This window comes from Sinocyclocheilus rhinocerous, unplaced genomic scaffold (assembly GCF_001515625.1).
Source record: "Sinocyclocheilus rhinocerous isolate Xijiao unplaced genomic scaffold, SAMN03320098_v1.1 scaffold2083, whole genome shotgun sequence".
Lineage (NCBI taxonomy): Eukaryota > Metazoa > Chordata > Actinopteri > Cypriniformes > Cyprinidae > Sinocyclocheilus > Sinocyclocheilus rhinocerous.
In genome coordinates this window covers 838,118-857,604 of record NW_015666157.1, presented here as the reverse complement: position 1 = coordinate 857,604, position 19,487 = coordinate 838,118, and the positions used below count along the sequence as shown (strand labels likewise).

General features: G+C 36.9%; 1 protein-coding gene across 1 annotated transcript; it reads right to left on the bottom strand.

Moving 5' to 3' along the window:
• Window positions 1–893: 893 nt before the first annotated feature.
• Window positions 894–15,188, bottom strand: LOC107731743 (sodium leak channel non-selective protein-like). The gene is made up of 10 exons (XM_016542902.1): window positions 15,060–15,188; window positions 14,073–14,213; window positions 12,205–12,387; window positions 9,826–9,909; window positions 9,571–9,710; window positions 9,361–9,489; window positions 4,761–4,912; window positions 2,094–2,236; window positions 1,001–1,105; window positions 894–899 (listed from the first exon to the last, which is right to left on the bottom strand). Exons 1-10 carry the CDS (start codon window positions 15,093–15,095, stop codon window positions 894–896), a joined length of 1,119 nt encoding a protein of 372 aa, XP_016398388.1. The 5' UTR covers window positions 15,096–15,188.
• Between the last annotated feature and the right edge of the window lie 4,299 nt (window positions 15,189–19,487).

Here is a 19,487-nt window from a genome sequence, read left to right as displayed (position 1 = left end):
ATGACAAATTCAGAGATCCTTTCGTTTTCTTCATGATTTGTTTTTGTTGGTTTTATTTTGAGATCACATGCATCAGATATTTCTTCACGAGATTTAACCCATTAAAGCAGTGCTGGAATAAATGTTGTGTGCTATAGCCGTTCTTTTTCCCAGAGGGCACTTCTACAGCCATAAGACTTGAATAAGGGTGGTCAGGTCACTCCTGTGCTGCCAAAAGTGTTGCCAGCTCCACTCATGCCAACCTCCAAGGCTCTGCTCCAGGACTGGCTCTGGCACTGTGACTGGCGCAGCCAGGGAGACACTATGCCTCAGTTCACACAATTACACACACAACTTTTCACACCACGCCCCCGCTCCAGATTTTCTGTGCATTTGCACCATTAGCTTAGTTAGTGTGAATTTCTCACCAAACATTAGGTAGGCGATGGTTGTATAAAATCAACAGGACAGGTTTCCCCACAGGAGAGGATTGCAGGCAGGAAAGCAAGTGCATTTAGGGTTAATTGATTCTTTCTATTCTTTCAGTTGATCAGTCACATCAAATTTAGGCTGAATGACAGAACTGCAAACACACACACATACACACTCTGTCTTTTCCTCTCTTTCGGTCTGTTGCACTTTCAGCAACGTTCCTCTATGACTCACCCCTGAGTTTGCCAGCCGCCCAATCAGATCTCTCTGTGCCGTTCGGGGCCCCCACCTGACAAGCAGCCAAATTTATTTTAAAAAAAAACAGCTTGCTGCCGGGTGTATCCTGCCTGCTGAAGGCCAGGGAAGCCAGACTCAAAGCCTCCAGAGAATTATGGGAAGAATTCCTTCAGATGTTGGTCTGTGATTAATAATCATAAATGCTGATATTGAAGGTTTTGATATTTTTGCTTTAGTTGGTTTAATTACATCTGCCCATACATATTGATCAAAGAGATTAACAAATATGGGAAATGAGTCATACACCAAAGGCTGCTTTTTGTGCACATGTGCGCAAGTGTGTTTGGTTTACCTGTGTAGTAGCTGTTGACGTGGTGCTGCTCCGGGATCCCCACATCTGCTGGAACTGCACTCTGATCTCAGCAAACGTTTCTATAATCACAGCGATGAACACATTCTGGGAACACAAGCAAAAGAAATGACACAAAGTTAATAAATGCCCAGAAATTATGATTTTATTGAATGCTTGTTCTTGTTGTCTGGCATATAAGTGAAAAGTATGAAAACAGATCTGTGTTAATGATAAAATTGATATAATATATCATATGTAACACTGTCATCTTCAACATTTAATGAGGTTTAATTCTGTTTGTTACAAACTGATTTCCTTTCAGCAGAGCTTAACTTGCATTGAACTCTGAACATTCCTTAACTATGTGAACTAAATGGGGTCAAGTCATAATTGTTTTTTTTCCACTGAGGTCCACACTACATTTCAAAAGTCAGTTTTTTTAAGTAATTAATACTTATTAATTAATTAATACCTACTGTACTGAGCAAGGATGATTATGGATGATTATATTGATAAAAAGTCATAGCAAAGACATTTAAAACAAATAAAATGTACAAACTTTCTATACATCAAAGAATCTTGAAAAAAAGAAACCTATCACAAAAAAGCATCACAACTGTTCTAAATAATAATAATAATAAGAAGAAATGTTATTATAATGCATATTATAATGATTTCTGAAGGATCAAGTGACTCTGAAGACTAATGACTTCTGAAAATTCAGCTCTGCCATCACAGAAATAAATATTTTAAAATATATTAAAATAATATAAAAACAATTATTTTAAAATGTAATACTATTTCTGTTTTACTGCATTTTTGATCAAATAAATGCATCTTTGGTGAGCCAATGTTACGTATTTCAAAAACCTTTATTAAGCTTACTGACCCCAAACTTCTCACTGGTCATGTATGCACACAATAACTGCACTGCATTAAAAAAATTTAACACCCAAAGTATAATATAACACAATATATTAGACTCCTAGAATAACCCTCACTTTTCTATGTCTAGAAATGAAGAAGGGCCCATGTGCAGATTATGACTTTGTTTTTGCAGATCGCTGGTGTGAGAAGAAAAGGATTTTTCCACCTTGACCAGCCAGGTGAGGAAGAAGATGAGCGTGATGAAGTAGAAATATGAGCGCCAGCATGGGAAGCTATCGATGGCTCGATACATGATGAAGACCCATCCCTCCTGAGACGCTGCCTCATATACAGTGAATATACTGGTGCCTGCAAGAGGAGACGACAAGAAGGGTCACGACGGGGACGCAATAAGACAGAGGAGGGGGAGAAGCCCATGTCTGAGATGTTCTTGTGCCCCCAGAGTGGTCTGACTGGGCACTGAGATACAAAAATTCAGACATAAACACAGTCTTGGCATTAGTGGACCTTGTCAGGTGCTTCCTATTACCCAGCTATTTGCTTCTCTCTCCAAACAGATGAATGAGATGGTTATCCTCACTTTTGAAGTACTCTTTGATTCCATGTTGTGCTGGAGTGTAAAAGTATCTGAGTATCAAAGGAACTAGACTAAATGAAGAACTACACAATCAAGGACAGATTGCTTTCATGGCTATGTTGTATTATGTCTTTTTAATCATACACGTGTGATTTCTTCATAAAAGATGAGAGGAACGAGGACAAATCCTCAAGGAACTTAAATTAATAGTCTGTTGTTATTTACAGTATTAATTCTGTTATTTAGCCATCCTCACACTGTTCCAAGCCCTGTGTTACACAAAAGAGTTAAAATACTGAGCTAATGTTTAGCTCAGTATTTTATTATCTTTTCCATACAGTAAAAAATGAATAGGGATGACCATCATTATGGCACTATCACATAATAAAGTTACTAAAACCAAAATTTAAATATACATTATATAAATATACTGTGCAACTAAAATTTAATAAAAAATATTAATAGATACTAGTTTAAAACACTGTTTCTTACACAGCATTTACACCATTATTTCATACACACAGTGTTTGAGATGCTCTCTAGTTCCAAGCCCTCAATGATGTTATCTCTGCACTCACGGTGACCCATGATGCCGTGCTGCGATATGGCTGCCAAAGGCCAGCAGGAAGCATGCCACTCAGTTCTGCTTCCTGCCATTTCCTACCAGGTCCAGGGGCAGAATGGGCCAAGGACACTGGCAGAGCCCTGTAAAGGTTAGCTTCACCAACCATACAACATATCCTTTACAGGGACCTATATTAATGAAGTACTGTAAACTATTCACTTGGCTTTGTCTAAAAAAACTGTGTTCAATCGATATGTAATTCACATTAGATAAAGCACATACTTCAGTATAAACAGTAACAGAGTCCTTCCCTGGATGAATTAGAGGGAAATGCACTTGGCAAACTAAGGACTCCCATTAAAAATCACTTAGGGATAAATCACTGTGTCCAGAGATGCCTAGCAAAAGGGAAAAAGAAACTCTATTCCCATTTCATCCTGAATGGCCTAAGAGAGAATACTAAGACTTACATTTTTGTAAGAAAAAAAACAATAGCTCAGCAATCCTTGAACATTGATATTCCAAAATATTTGACTATATTCCTACAACTCAGTTAATACTGTTTTAAATTAATTTAATTGAATAAAACCAACAAAAATTAGAGATTTAATGTAAATAAAATATATGCATTTAAATAATTAACAAATTTAAATTAAAAAACAAACATGGGACTTAATTTTGTGGTGGGGTCAGAGAAAATATTGGCAGTCCAATTGGATTAGCAGAAAGATAAAATATATTAACCCTGACATTGGACTTTTTCCCAATCATACTTTATGTTTCTGCATCCATGAATCTTGGAAGCCCCAAAAAAGGCATTGTTGTTGAGGCTGCAAACCGCACTGTGAACACGGATGAATGGACGACACTGAACACTGTTGGGCTGAAGATCACTGATGCAGGAGCGGTTCTGGTTGACTTACACATGACTTATCTGGGTACTGAACTCTATAAAGAGGACGAAGAAGGGCCCTTTCGCAGATCTCTGTATTCTGTAAGTCAACGGTTCAAAGCCACAACTGTTTTTTTAGGGAAAAGCCTCCCTTCATGGCTATTTGGAGATTAGTAGCACTGCTCTGTGTACCTTTCTAGTGGATTTATCTCAAATGGGAGAGATAAAAATGTGACATGCTGCTTCGTACAGATCAAGGTGCTTAAATAAACTGGTCTATTTGTGAAGCTGCCTTCACAATGCTTTGAAATATAAGCTTTGCTGAAAATATTACATTTCCTAAATGCAGCGACAGAGGGCATTTATCTGTTTATGTTTACTTGCACACTATGCATAGATCAACTGAAAATGCTTCAGCCAACAATGCTACAATTAATCACACTTAGTCAAAAAAGGGAATAATTGCTCTTAATCACTGTAAATAATGGGCAGAGATGGTATAATTTTCCACAGACCACTAAAACTAAACCAAGCTAATTCAAATTTCCTAATAAATAGGCCAGGGAAAATGCTTTTAGTGTATGCCAGGGGTGTCCAATCTGGCTTTAAGGAAGAAATTCAATGATATTCATAATTCATATTTATATTCATAATATTAGATTTTTAGCAACAGCAGAAGAAATTTCCAGGTGCAAACTAGAGAGAGATAAAGAAAAACGAATAATAAAAATTCACAGAAAATAAACAAAATTACAAACATCATTTTATCATTGCAGATGGACAAATGTCACTCACCAATGACAATGACAATGACTTCAATGGCATCACAATGACTCACCAAGCTCATTGAAGCCACTGTATCCAAGTTCCTGTCTGCTGAGTCCCAAGTCTTCCAGATCCACACACTTAAACCCCGTCGGACACTGATAACCCTCCCCGTTCGGAGAGCAGTGTGTATCAGGGATCGCCAGGCTGTTCCATGTCACATTACTGGAAAAAGACCAGAGTGTGTTTTCAAAGAATCATCATCAAATGTTAAATCTGATCAAATTAACCATTATATTGTAACAGGCCATCTGGTGTTTTCTCACAGACTAGCAATGTTATCCTGCTCCTCTCTGGCAACATTTACACAGTCAGCATTTAGGACTTACAACCGTATTTACTAACACGTGTGATTCTAATTGCCCTGTACAGGACACAGGAGTTTATATAAATAAATTATTAAATACATATTTAAAAAGTATTACATATAATACTATATATTATATATAATATCAATTACTTGAATGAATACTTTTATCAATACACCCAGAACATTAAACAATATCAAGTCTCCCCCTTTTCTTGTCTTGCTCTAAAACACATAAAATAATGACATTTTTACTCTTCACATTAAGTCCCATGCAAAATGCAAAGCATGCTGGGAATCCAGTTTGTTAACAGCAAAAAGTATTTTTGAGTTCACATTTGCTCTACATAATTTAATGCAGTAGATTGCACATTTTAGACAATTAAAAGAAATGAAGTTTAGAACAGAAACACAATTTTGTTTAAATCTGTTTTTCTGTTCTTGTTCACACACACACACACACACACACACTATAGTTGTGTCTATTTTAATAAAACAAGATTTTGTTAAAAAATTTACTTGTGAAGACTTATATTCAGAGAGAATATATACAATTAAATTATCTTTATTGGTATATTTGTTTCTTGTTTTAAACATAAAACTCATTAAATACTATTTGCCAAAGGGTACAAAAATAATAACAAAAATAATATATTTAATATAATAATATAACAATATATATTGTCTGAAAACAAGTCTTAACGTCTTATGCAATTTAAGCTCTCAAATGATCTTTAATAAATGTTAATGTTTTAAGGGTGTTCAGATATTTGACTGGAAAACAAGAGAAAAATTCATTTTTTTACTAAATGCAGTCCTGTTCTTGAGATTAATGTTTGTTACTATAGTGACAGATAACATTTGAAGCTACAAGGGATTAAATTGTATTCTTTCCTGCTACTTTCATGCTCTCAGATTTTCAGATTTTCTTTTTTATATGTTGCTTAGGTTATATCTGCTCTTTGGTAACTGAACAGTATATAAACAGAACAGTATTTAGCATTCTAAATAGAAATGACAACAGTATTTTTCTGATGACATTAATGGAACCTTACATGGTATTTCTGGTAAGATGGTAATATACCTATTCTATTAACACACACAGGCGGCTTTAGTTTGGGCCACAGGTGTTCAGGGGTGTGAAGTAACGAATTACAAATACTCACGTTACAGTAATTAAGTAGTTTCAATCAGTAATTGTACTTTTTCCCGCAAGTGCCACGTTCGGTAAATTCCCACTCACTTATGAGACGCGCGATCTGCGCTGCCTCGTCTCTCTCTCGCGTGCGTTCTGCAGCAGTCACTTGGATAAGTCCTTGTTGCTTGTCGAACTTGTTGACTTTTGATCAGTTTGAGCATGTGATGCGCGCTGTGAAAACGTTTTTTTTTTATATCCATTTTATACTATCCGCCTTCATTTAGCAAGTAAACTCGCGCATAAACAATTTTCAAGTTCAACACTTTTTGTTCGGCAAGCTCCTCTCGCTGAGGGCAGTTCATATTCCTGGGCATCTCAATATGGGAGCAGACATCCTGTCGAGGCAGGGGCCGAGGCCCGGGGAATGGATGCTTCATCCCGAGGTGGTGAAGCAGATATGGAGAGTTTTTGGCCAGGCTCAGGTGGACTTGTTTGCGACTCAGACGACATCGCAATGTCCCCTCTGGTTCTCTCTGACTCATCCAGCTCCACTGGGGCTGGATGCTATGGTACAGACTTGGCCGAGGCTTCGTCTGTACGCCTTTCCCCCGATCGCTCTGCTCCCGGGAGTTTTAGAGAGAGTGCGTCGGGACGGGGTCTGTCTATTGCTAGTAGCCCCGTTCTGGCCGGGTCGAGTATGGTTCTCGGACCTGATTTCTCTCCTCGACGGCACTCCATGGGAGATTCCCGTCAGGAGAGATCTCCTCTCACAGGCGGAGGGTATGATCTTTCACCCCCGCCCAGAGTTGTGGAAGCTGTGGGTGTGGCCCCTGAGGGGGCACAACTCATAGCATCTGGTCGCTCAACTGAGGTTGTTGAGACCATCCTCCAATCTAGAGCTGCCTCAACGAGGAAACTGTACGCCCTGAAGTGGAGGCTCTTCACTTCATGGTGCGGAGACCGCCTGCTTGACCCAGTTAACTGCCCGATTGGTACAGTGCTGGAGTTCTTGCAGGCCCGCTCACTACTCAATACTCATGAGTACTTTTAAATAGGCTACTCTTTTACTCTTACTCAAGTAGTTTTTTGGACAAGTACTTTTACTCTACTCACACTACATTTTTTGGAAGGTAATGGTATTTTTACTTGAGTATATTTTTTCAGTACTCTTTCCACCACTGCAGGTGTTACTTCAGGAGGCACTTGATGTCTCTAATGAAAATTAATGCGTTCAAATTGGCTCGCCAGACATACTTTCAAATTGTTTATTAAGGACTCCGAAATGAGTGGGGATCATTGATTGCAGTATCACAAAGGCCAATCAGAGACACAACGGCGAATTAAAATAGCTCTGATTATACAGTGAAAAATAATCCGCCGAAGAGATCATCCCTGTGAATAGCACCATAAATTATTCATTTCATTTGAAAATGGACATGCCTTTTGATTAATATTTTTTATGATTTAAAAAAAAAAAGTGTTATTAGTAAATAATGTGTCTTAAATGGCATAGAGACAGAAAAAGAGATTGTATCATATTGATCACCTGTCATAACATGCTGTAGCCTATGTCTGTAATTGAGAGAAATTTGTGGGACATTTTCTGAACAAGGTGACAGTTTATGATTGGCAAGGTCATGAGGCCTGTTCTCATCCATATTTAAGCACCTGAAAAATAAAACGTCATGTCATCAAATCTAAAAATGTATCCCCAACAGACAAGAGTCTGGTAAACTCCCTTGCACATTTATTCCATTGAATCCCTGTGTGATTCAAATCCCTGCTACTCTGTGCCAAGGACACATACTGTAGTTCTGCAAGATAATCAACAATGAGTTTTTCTGAAATACACTTCCACTTGAGTGATGCATGAAAATCCTGCCCGTACACACATATTCAATATTGTAAATATTTTTAACCTGTGCCTAACCCGTTTTGAATAATAATATGTTGAATGCCACTACAGGGTGAGATATCTTGCAGTATAGGAGCTCTTTTCTCTCATGCACATAGACGGATTGAGGCCAGGCTGCTGAAAAGAGGCGAGCATGTGCACGACGCCCAGGCAACACAGGAAACGTTAATTATTGTGATTAGTGCTCAGCACACTCCTCTGTTGCTTATGGTTTAGGCTCTTTGTTTTAGAGCCGGCTCTGACATGCCACTCATTTGCAAAGGAATATTAAATAGGCCTGGGTTTTAAAAGAGAACCACCTCCTCAGCTCCATACACACACTACATTAAGACTGCGCTCAACCCTGCTTTCGTCACGCCCTTAAGTTGGGATGCATGCGAGTGTTCTAGCAAGATTTACTGTTCATTTTTAGACATTAATTTCTGTTGGCTTATCAAGCACCTCCATGTGAAATGAGAAATTCAGACAAACGTATCATATAATGTGGCTGTTCTTACTGTTTAGTGTTTATGAGGCCGTGACATCGCACAATGAAAATGATGATCTGTTATTAATACCATTTACAGCTGTTGATGGGATTTATATTCCAAAGAACAGATGTGTGTGGGAGGTGTACAGCAACAGACGCATACTTCTTATATCGCGCTGATGCCAGGAAAAATTGCAGCATAATGTTAAATCCCGATTCATCCCAGGGATAATAAACCAAAAGGAGTGTGATAAAACTCCCCACACAAAGAGCAGTTCTTGACTTCTTGGGCTATTAAGTTAAATCTAAGACAGTTGATTTTATTGAATTTAATATGGAAGCTTATTTCTGCCACGGGATAAAAAATAGCAAAAAGTAATTATAAAATGATTTTTTTTATCTCACAATTCAGGCTATTTTTCTTAGAATTATGAGTTTATATCTCAGATATTGCGAGATATAAATGCAGACAAAAGTCAGAATTCTTAGATAAAAAAAGTTGTAAGTACCTTTTTATTTTTTATTTCATGGTGGAAACAAAAAACAGAACTGTGAGATGTAAACTCATGAGAAAAAAAGTCCGAATTATGAGATATCAAGTCACAATTACCTTTTAAATTTTTTACATTTTTTAAAAATAATTTTTATATTATATTATATAATTTTACTTTTTTTTTTATTGCCTTTTTAATGATTAAATATTAATTTTTTTTAACCTTTTTAATATCCTGTTGTAAAAAAAGGGTTCCATAGTTTAAAGAAAATAGTGCTGAAACTTGCTTACCCTTTCTGTGTTTCATTGGTGACGCAGTGATGATTGAAGGTTCCAAACATCTGAACCCCCAGGATTCCATACAGGAGCAGGAAGAAGAGCAAAAATATGGACACACTCCAAATCTGCTCCCCCGACCGCCTGAGAGGAAGGGAATTTTAAGTGGCTGATATGGAAACAAGCTGCCATTTCTCACATTATTTGGGCTCGTGGGGCTCTTACTTGAGAATGTTGGTTATGCGGGAACGCGGCAGTTCAAATCGGAAGTAGATTCGGAAGGCTCGGATCATAATGAGGGCCCTCGGTATGCGTAACATTCCCCAGGGTGACATTTGGTCCACAATCTCTGCTATTTCAAACACCTTGAGACCATTCAGAGGAACAAGTGGATGAGTGGAGTTCCCTATGGAGCTCAGTTCTTTTTAATTTGAAAGAAACAATTTACTTGGGAAATAACACTGAAGATAATTTCCTTACCTGAAGCACAAGAGAGACCCAGAGGAAGACCACCATAAAGCCATCAAACACGCACCAGCGGTCTTTAACATAGGAGTTCTCTCCCTGGAAACAGAGGCAGGTGATAAGACACAGGCTGTAAATGAAAGTCCACAGGTGAGTGGCAGCTGGTCCGCCGGTTTAATGAAAGATTGTGGCAGCTGTAAACAACAGAGCCAGAGAAATTCAGCAAACAGAAGTGTGAGCACTTCAGAGTATTTATCCTGCCAGACATGGACAAACAAGTGTGCACTAGAAGACCTAAACATGGTTTAGGTATGTAATGAGAACTATCAAACTATGTCTCTAATGGTAAAGCACACAAAGAATACAGTAAATAATAATGACAAACCAAAAACAGGAGCTAGGAGTCCTTTATATTCAGGTAGTGGATGCATAACATACCCATATTCTCATTCATGTTACTGGTCTCTTAAGCATTTCTTTTAAGCATTCAAAAATTAATTTTAAATAGTCCTGTTATGATTTTAAATGTCTGGTTAAAGAAATAAAATCAGTAAAGACATTTATAATGTGACTAATTCATTTCAAATTTATAATGTGACTAATTCATTACTATTTCAAATAGTTCACTTCTTTTGAACATTCTATTTATCAAAGAATCCAGGAAAAATTATTAAGCAGCACAACTGTTTTCAATCAGCATATTAGATTGATTTCTGAAGGATCATGTGACAAAAATATATTAAAATAGGAAAAACTGCAATATTACTGTTTTACTGTATTTCTGATCAAATAAAGGCAGCCTTGGGTGAGCACTAAAAAGCTCAAAACATTCAAATATCTTACCGACCCCAAACCGCTGAATGGTAGTACATATATCTATACTTTTTAAAGTAAAAATATTCCATATATCCTCTAAATATACATTTAAGGTCATTCAAGATTTATTTTAAATGAATTGCTGCATGTCACAACACAGGGTTTATCATGTCAACTACCTATTCACACGCACAGCTGGTCCACAGGAAATGACATCAGAGGTGTGACATGCTCAGGTTTGTTTGCTTGAGTGCAGATTGCCTTCATGCACCGGTGGCTTTTCTTAGATAGAGAGACAGATACTTCATTGGCTGAAGCACTTGTTCTCCCAAGACATCTGCCCAGAAATCCCCTGGGATTTCAGAGCCTCTAATTAGCTATCGTGCTCAGATCTCACACTAAATTAGTAGACCAAAAACCATGATTTATTAAATGGATAGCTTAAAAACTAAGTGAAGGTCTGACTGACTTTATTAACAGCAACTGGCAGAGATTGAATTTGGAATATTGTTTGTGCTGATGAATGCGTTACTTAGATTAAAACAGATTGCCTAATTCGCAACAGATAATGAATTATTTACATTAATTCAGTGCTTAGACTACTGCATTACCAACTAATCATGTCTCCGAGTCCAGAATATACCTAATGTCAAAAATATACCTGCTAACAGAGATAAAGAAAACAACATGTCACTGAATTTCACAGATCATAACATGCACTCAAAAGATGGAAATACAAAACAAATATACTGGCCTAATTAACTGAGTTAAAGGGGTCCTATTATGCTCTTTTACAAAGTATTGATTTTGTTTTGGGGGTGTACTAGAACATGCTCTCATGCTTGGTGGTTCGAAAAACGCATTATTTTTCACATAATTTACATTATTAAAATACCTTTCTCCCCAGCCTGGCACAAACGGCTCGATTAGTTCCGGCTTTGATGAAGGTCCGCCTTCTGAAAATTTTTTTTGTTGTGATTGGTTAGCTGTCCCAGTGCGTTGTGATTGGCGAACTGCTGTAGTCCAAACGAGCCGTTCGTTGTAGTTCTTGAAAAGGGATTTTTAAAAAACGAAATATCTCCCTTTGGAGTGGACTTTGAGATTTGTAACTTTCTAGATCTTTTTTATGCCCAAACATACACACTACACACTGACTAAAATTAAAAAAGTGAAAAAGCATAATAGGACCCCTTTAAGGGTCACAAGTATAATAATGCTGCGAGCTACTCTCCTTCAATAAAATTAAAATGCATGTGTTAACTACGCATATAATTGCTGCAAGGTTAATCACCTGTCCTCACACGATCTCAGGTTTAAAGGAACAAATTAATTACTCTATCTTCTACATAAACCTTACTGCTTTCCATGCTAGAAGACAGATAAAGAAATTTCCAGGCATCTCTTTGCAGGTTCAGGAAGCAAATGTCGCTCTGTGCGGTTGTTATCCTTGATTCGCCAATTAAACTGTCCATATGTTATTTAGCCACCTGCCTACTTTATTCACTGCCAAAGGACACAGTCTTTTTTCCTCTTCCTTGTTCTGTTGTAAATTGTGACAATGCTGATTGAGTGTGTTACCTTGATGATGCCCCTGATATGCATTTTGGCGATCATTTCTGCAGTGTAGAGGAACATCAGCAGCGTATCCAAGGCAAAAGTGACATACTGCAGGGGTGGGTAGTGCTCAAAGGTCTTAGGTGTATTCATACACACCGAAATGACACTGATTATGGCACAGGCCCGCAGGAGAGAATGAACCCACTGAGGACAAAGAACACAATCTGTTTTAGAGAATGGAACATCCTCAAGGTTTCAGTTTTACACCTTTTCCTAACTGAGCGGGTACACTACACTCTCAGAAATAAAGATACAAAAGCTGTCACTGGGGTGGTACCCTTGCAAAATGTACACTTTTGTATCTTATTTACCCCCTAAAGGGTGAATATTCATACCTAAAATGTGTACATATTTGTACATTTATGGTACATTTCACTACATTTTGAAAGGGTACCACCCTAGTGACCGGTTTCATATCTTTTTTTAAGAGTGTAGTGTCTGTTGTGATTTGTGTGCTATAAGTTTTCTTATGCCAAACAAATATTCAGTGAAATTTTTATCTCTGCTATACAGTAGAATATTTTCAATAAACAGAAGATTTTCAATGAATAAATGTGACCCTGGAGCACAAAACCAGTCATAAGTAGCACGGGTATATTTGTAGCAATAGCCAACAATACATTGTATGGGTCAAAATTATCGATTTTTTTTTAATGCCAAAAAATCATTAGGATATTAAGTTAAGATCATGTTCCATAAAGATATTTTATAAATTTCCACCTGTAAATATATCAAAACTTAATTTTTGATTAGTAATATGCATTGCTTCATTTGGACAACTTTAAAGGCAATTTTCTCCACATTTTTTTTTTTTTTTGCACCATCAGCTTCCAGATTTTCAAATAGTTGTATCTCGGCCAAAAACTGACCCTTATGACTGGTTTTGTGGTCCAGGGTCACAAATGTCAATCTGTTTCTCACAAACAGCTATTGTATGGTTTAAAAAACTTGGAATATAGTGCACAAGATGAGCTACATTTATAATAGTTTTTTGTCCTTTTTGTATCTTGAAAGTTTCTGGTCAGTGTATACTTTTGTTAAATGAAAAAGAGAGAACATTATTCAAAACACCATTTGTGTTTAATGAAAAAATAAATACAGTTTTGGAATGACAATAGTGTAAGTGAAATAATTTAACTGAACTACTCATTTATGAGTTATGAGGATTTTGGACCAATGAGATTTTAATGTGGGTGGGGCTAAACCAAGACAAGAATAGGATTTTGGACCAATGAGATTTTAATGTGGGTGGGGCTAAACCAAGACAAGAATAGGATTTTGGACCAATGAGATTTTAATGTGGGTGGGGCTAAACCAAGACGCTGTGAAAATGTCTTGAATGCTGGATACTGGGTGCTATTTTTAACTTCAATGTGCTTCTTGTATCAGCTGCTTTCAGTTATTTTAGCTATACAAAAACAGCCAGTTATACTGGTTGATAATGCAAACTGTTATTTGTTATCATATTATTTTAATGTAATAGTGTAATCATAAACACACTGGTTTATAGTGCAAATAGTATTACTGTTTACTGCACTTTCTAATTCTTCTAGTTATTTACCTATAGCAAATAATGAATCAGAAGTCTCACACAAAGGAAACAGCTTACTGAAAATAAGGTGGATATATGACTGGTTTGGACAAAATAATAATAATAATAATAATAATAATAATAATAACATGGAATAAATGTGTCCTATTTTATTAAATTGCACCTGGTTCGGACAAGGTTTTAGCTTGTTAATTATGTCTTTTTGGGAGTATGTGTGGGTCACAAATTATTGCGAAGAAGAGCCACATGGTAAGGTTTCAGAGAATTGTTCACATACTGGTTTGTTGATCCAAAGTATGTCTGCACTGTCTGTCAGTGTTTCATCTGGCCCAAAGTCGGTCATAGGCTGGGCCTCGACCCGCGAGCTCTGCTTCCTCTTCAGCATGCTTGGGCTCGCTGTGCTATAGAGAGAGTGGATCTGGAAGACAAAAGCACATCGACCACAAATGCTAACTTAAACCACACATCAGCCAAAGCTTAAAATCCGTTTGTAGCCATTGGATTTATTCTTTATTAGATGCTACCTCTATATGTGCTCTAAGCACTTACATTACAAAATTAAATATTAGAAAATAAAAAGAGATTTAGTTTGGGAAAAAAGCAAAAACTTATAACAGGCTAAATGCTAATTACTATAATTACGTGGCATGAAAAAACACCTCAGAGGAAGTGTCATATCAAAAGTCCTAAGCACAGAAACATTTAGTAACTACAGCATGCAAACAGATTTGAGCTATGTGTTCATTGTGGCTGTACAGTACGACATGAGGACACAGCTCTGAATGGTACCAAACAGTATGTATTGTAGTGTTGCACAGCCACCATTAAACACAATCAAGCATATGATGTACATAAAACACAGACTGTTGACTTGACATAGAAATACCGACTTACCTTCTGCAAAGATCACACTGGATCTTCGGCGCAACACAAACGACAGGCGACTGATAATGAGACTGCATAATATTGGCACTAGAGCCATTCTTACCGAGGACAATAATAAAACATGGATATCGCACACTCACTGAAACAAAACGCACATACCAACGGGAAAAGTAAAGCTGAAATTGCTCCAGCACTGCACATAACATGCGATCAGGCATACCCTGTAAATAACACACAACAGTTAGTCAACATGGCATATGGTGTACCAAACGGGTACAATTATATCGACAAATAATGTCCACCACATCAGACAAGGCATATATGCAACACTGAGTGGCGGAGTCATGGACGGATGGGATTGTGGGACCAGGTTACTCACGGTCAGGCTCCTCATTGGTGCATTCATCCCCAGCATAGAGAGGAACTGAATTCAATACGAAAGACGGCTTATCGGTGGAGTCGAGGTCTATCCTGCAAGAATATCATTAGCCTTTTATTCTTATTTATAAAGGAGTCCCGTCAATGAATGCTGCATCACACAACAGCTGAAAGCTTGACCTTTACATGTGATATCAACACAAAAGGAACAAATCCACTCCAGCGAACTGTCATGTCCAGTAAGGTCAGACGGGCCTTCGTGCGTCAAACATCATATAACATGACAAAGAGCTTTTCTGGAGTTGGTAAACATTTCAAAGAACATGAATTATACTACATCAAGGTCATTCGAAGGGCAGTTCGGAACAATGGCAAGATTCAAATATAAAGTGTGTGCTGTCTGCCAGTAAAAACATTTGCTACAATTTGAAGCCTACAATGGAACGTTGAATCTTAAAAGTTTTTACATTTATGTCAAGAACATAGTGGTCTCCTCAGAACAGCTTCTGTGTAGTCACAGGCAATTTGCAAAGTAATTGCTACAGTTAGCATATGTTGATAGAGGTTTGAAGACAACTGAAAACAAAATTACAGGGTGTAAGTGCAGTAATGTAGGAGTAAGTTGCAGAAGACTACAATTAGTTTCACTTTTACAGAAAGGACTATTTGCCTAAAGGCAGGATGCAATCACTAAACACTTTAATAGTGGCTGGTGTCCTGAGTTTTTAGGCTCGTTTGTTACATAAGCATGTTTGTGTTTTAGATTAGATTGTATAGGCTATGAGAAGGATAATTATTGCCCCCAAAGGCATTTTTGTTTCTAAAATTTGCTACAGAATATAAAGCAGTATACAGTATACTGTAGCACAACTGATTAGATTGGATATCCAATCCCAACTTCATATTTTCATTTGATCCAAGAACTACAGAAAATAGACATATAGAATGAATAATATATACACATTCTCTGTGTATGTGTAAATTCTTACTACAAAAGTTATGCCAAACACAAAAATGCATCAAATTTATATCCATTTTATTAATGTGTACAGCACTAATAACCAGAACAATATTACTTTTCATTCATGATGGATTTTGAACAAAAGGCTAGGCTGTAAACCCATTACCAGTGTCAGAAATTAACCAGAGCTGAGGGCAAAGGTAATTAAACAAATAAAAATAAATGTATTGGAAATTTGTGCTGTAGTGAATTTATCTGTTGTTTGTATTAACATTTGATATACTTTTCATATAATTTTTTGTAGACCTAGTCATACCAACCATCCATCCAGAGTGTCTGTCCTTTCATGGAGAAAAAGAAAAGTCCTAAAATAAGGGTGTAATTATGAAATTAAACATTCCGAACAACTCTAAAAACCTGCTACAATTATTTTATAAAAAATGTTGTGACAGCTCATGGTATAATCAAACAGAGACTGTAAAATTATAATATATTATTTTAGCAAAGCATGTGTTCCGTTAAGATATGTTATTGCTTACAGCTACTTTTGTATTTAAAAAAAAAAGAAAATCAATCTCAGTGGGCAAATACTATTTATGACACTGGTTGCTACATAATTCCTGGCGGGGACTCCCTAAAATTAAATCAATAAAGTATTTATCTTTCTCTATCTGTCTCTCTTCATGTTAAGCCTCTCAGTTCTGTGTTTTTACCAACAACCACCTAGACATTTACAGATCCGCAAAATCAGTATCATTAATCTTAGGGTGATCCAAATAACACCATACAATTATGCAATTTAACACCCTGCTTTTGTTTGACATACACAGCTATTCAACACAAGACCTCCATTTTTACAGACCACTGCCAAAAGCCACCTGTCTTCAAAAATGTAAAAGCAAAACAAACTGACTCGAAATCATGTCAGCATACTTAAGGCTACCTGGCACACCGGAACACAGTGATATCAGCCATGATACATGAGCATCATGCAGGGAGATTCCTCCTGCTGCTACACGGTTACCATGGCAACAGATGAGAGCAGAGCTGCTGCCGCTATAGCTCTTGCTAAATAACCTCTTACGAGAAAACACACGAATTACATAAAATATAAATGCATGTCGATTATGACATTGTGTGCATTACTGTCTAAATTTGTCACAAGCGTATCCTAAAAGGTTTTCACTCAATGACAGCGCTGTATTTTTGAACAAAGGCCTTTTGACTGCGCAGTCGGTTGCATACACTTCCTGGTAGACGTGCAAACAAGACGAATAAAACAAAATAAACCACTTATCTGACACTCACGTGTCGAAACGACAGGAAAAACGCTCTGAGACTTACCGGTTGTTGAAGTATCGCCGTTAATGCGGAGTACAGTCCATGACTCGTTGTATTGAGCTCGAGCTTCAGGCACAGCAGCCGCGCGACAGATGCGCTCCGGACGCGCGTGACCCGCTGCAGCACAGCGCGCAGGATGAGAGAGATCCCGCAGGCCTTGACATGTGTAACATATCCGTACTGAGAGAAACAAGTTTCTTATTATTTTAATGAATGTTAAATGTTGATAAAATGACATTAAAATGAAAAACTTTGAAATATGAAATTGAATTTTAAGTCCCTATTCTTGAATAAACATCAGCTTTGAACACAAAATACCAGAAACAACTAATAAGCCTATTGATTATAAATTAACACATCAACATATCCTTAAATTATCATCGGAAATAATAAATAATAGCTATTAATAATATAGATACGGACCGGGGCTAATTGTAACAAGAACTATATTATAGAAACTAGGTTTAGAAAGTGTTTGAATTTTTATATATATATTTTTTTTTACAATTTAAAAAACAAACAAATGCAATAATGATATAACAGCAAAACAATTAATATTAAAAATAATATTAATTCTCATTCCTCATAATCTTAAATGACAGACATCAAGTTGAACTCTATATTTATTTTCATAAATGTCAGAGGCAGGTCGTCACGTGTTTTAAATGTTAGAATTTTATCATTGAATTAAATTTTTAATAAATGAATAACATTTTCTTTTGGCCAAAACAAGTTTGATATTTACTATTTCACGAATAGGCTACTCGCAAATATTGCTTAAATGATATTGAAAAGCTACTAATTTGATCCGCATTCGAAGGCTTTACTAATACTGAAATTACAGTTGAATACACAGCGGTAAATTCTGCAAGGTCATTTAAATGTGGAAGTTAATGAATCCACTAAATTATCGTCGTCGAGCTTGTGTACGGAATACAGAAGTCCTGAAAAAATGGCGATGACTGACAAAGTAATGCGATATGACCGCCACAGCTATAAACATGGATTGAAACTATTTAACCAGTTTACCCCCTATTTAACCGTATACCAACCATTTAAAGTTGTTTTAAACCAAAATAGTATCGAGTGGAAGTATCGCCTGAGCCATGTAGGGGCGGTGAGCTTTGTTTATGCTCACTGAAGAGGCCCTGTCCACACGAACGCAGTTATTTTTAAAATCGCAGCTTTTTCTACGCGGTTTGGTCGTTCGTCCACACGCAAACACAGCACCAGACCACTGAAACCGAAAATTTTTTAAAACGCCTGCCAGGGTGAAGATTTTCAAAAACTCCGGTTGCAGTGTTATCGTGTAGACAGCGAAACCGCAGTTTTTGACTTGTGACGTCAGAGCATGCGCTGTTATCTCCGCCTACTGGAGACTTTTTCAGGCTTCTGATTGGCCAACATGGCTTTACGGTTGAGATTATATCGCCACCTGTTGGTTTGGCATGCTTTTGACAGTGATTCATAGCATGCGTTTGCGTTTTCATGTGGACGGAAATTTTTTTTAAAACGGAAGAAGGAAAAACTCCTTCTAAAAATACCCATGTACGTGTGGACATGGCTAAGCTGTTGCTTTGAAACGCTCCCTCTTGAGTGTAGCCTACCTATGGATTTTCCATACGTGAAAACACTAGTTTTGTATTTTATTAAATTCTTTTAAATTCGCTTGAGAAATGTGCACCTTTCCTAAATTGTCAAACTGTGTGTGTACTAACCGAAATAGAGCGCTTAGTAGAGGCGTGATTATTTAGTTACAGGTACAAGACACGTGCTAAATTTAGATGCCCAAGACTGCAAACAGGAAGTGCTCATGTATCTTTACAGTCCTTTTGTAAATTGAAACGAACCTGGGTTATCTTTGCTCTGAGGTTCCTTGTTAAATTGATATAAAAAGGGATAAATAATTTTGCTTAATTTGCTTGTCATTTGATTCTTCAGATTGTGCTTAATGCAATACTGTATGTTAATTTGTCAGGATGGGACATATATTGCTTGGTAGGTGTTTACAGCTACTGTATAACTGTATTTTATTTCATATTTCATTTTTATTTAAAATAATTATTTATTCATGTAAAATTGATTGCAGCCATGCATCATATAAATATGGGAATATAGCATATTAAT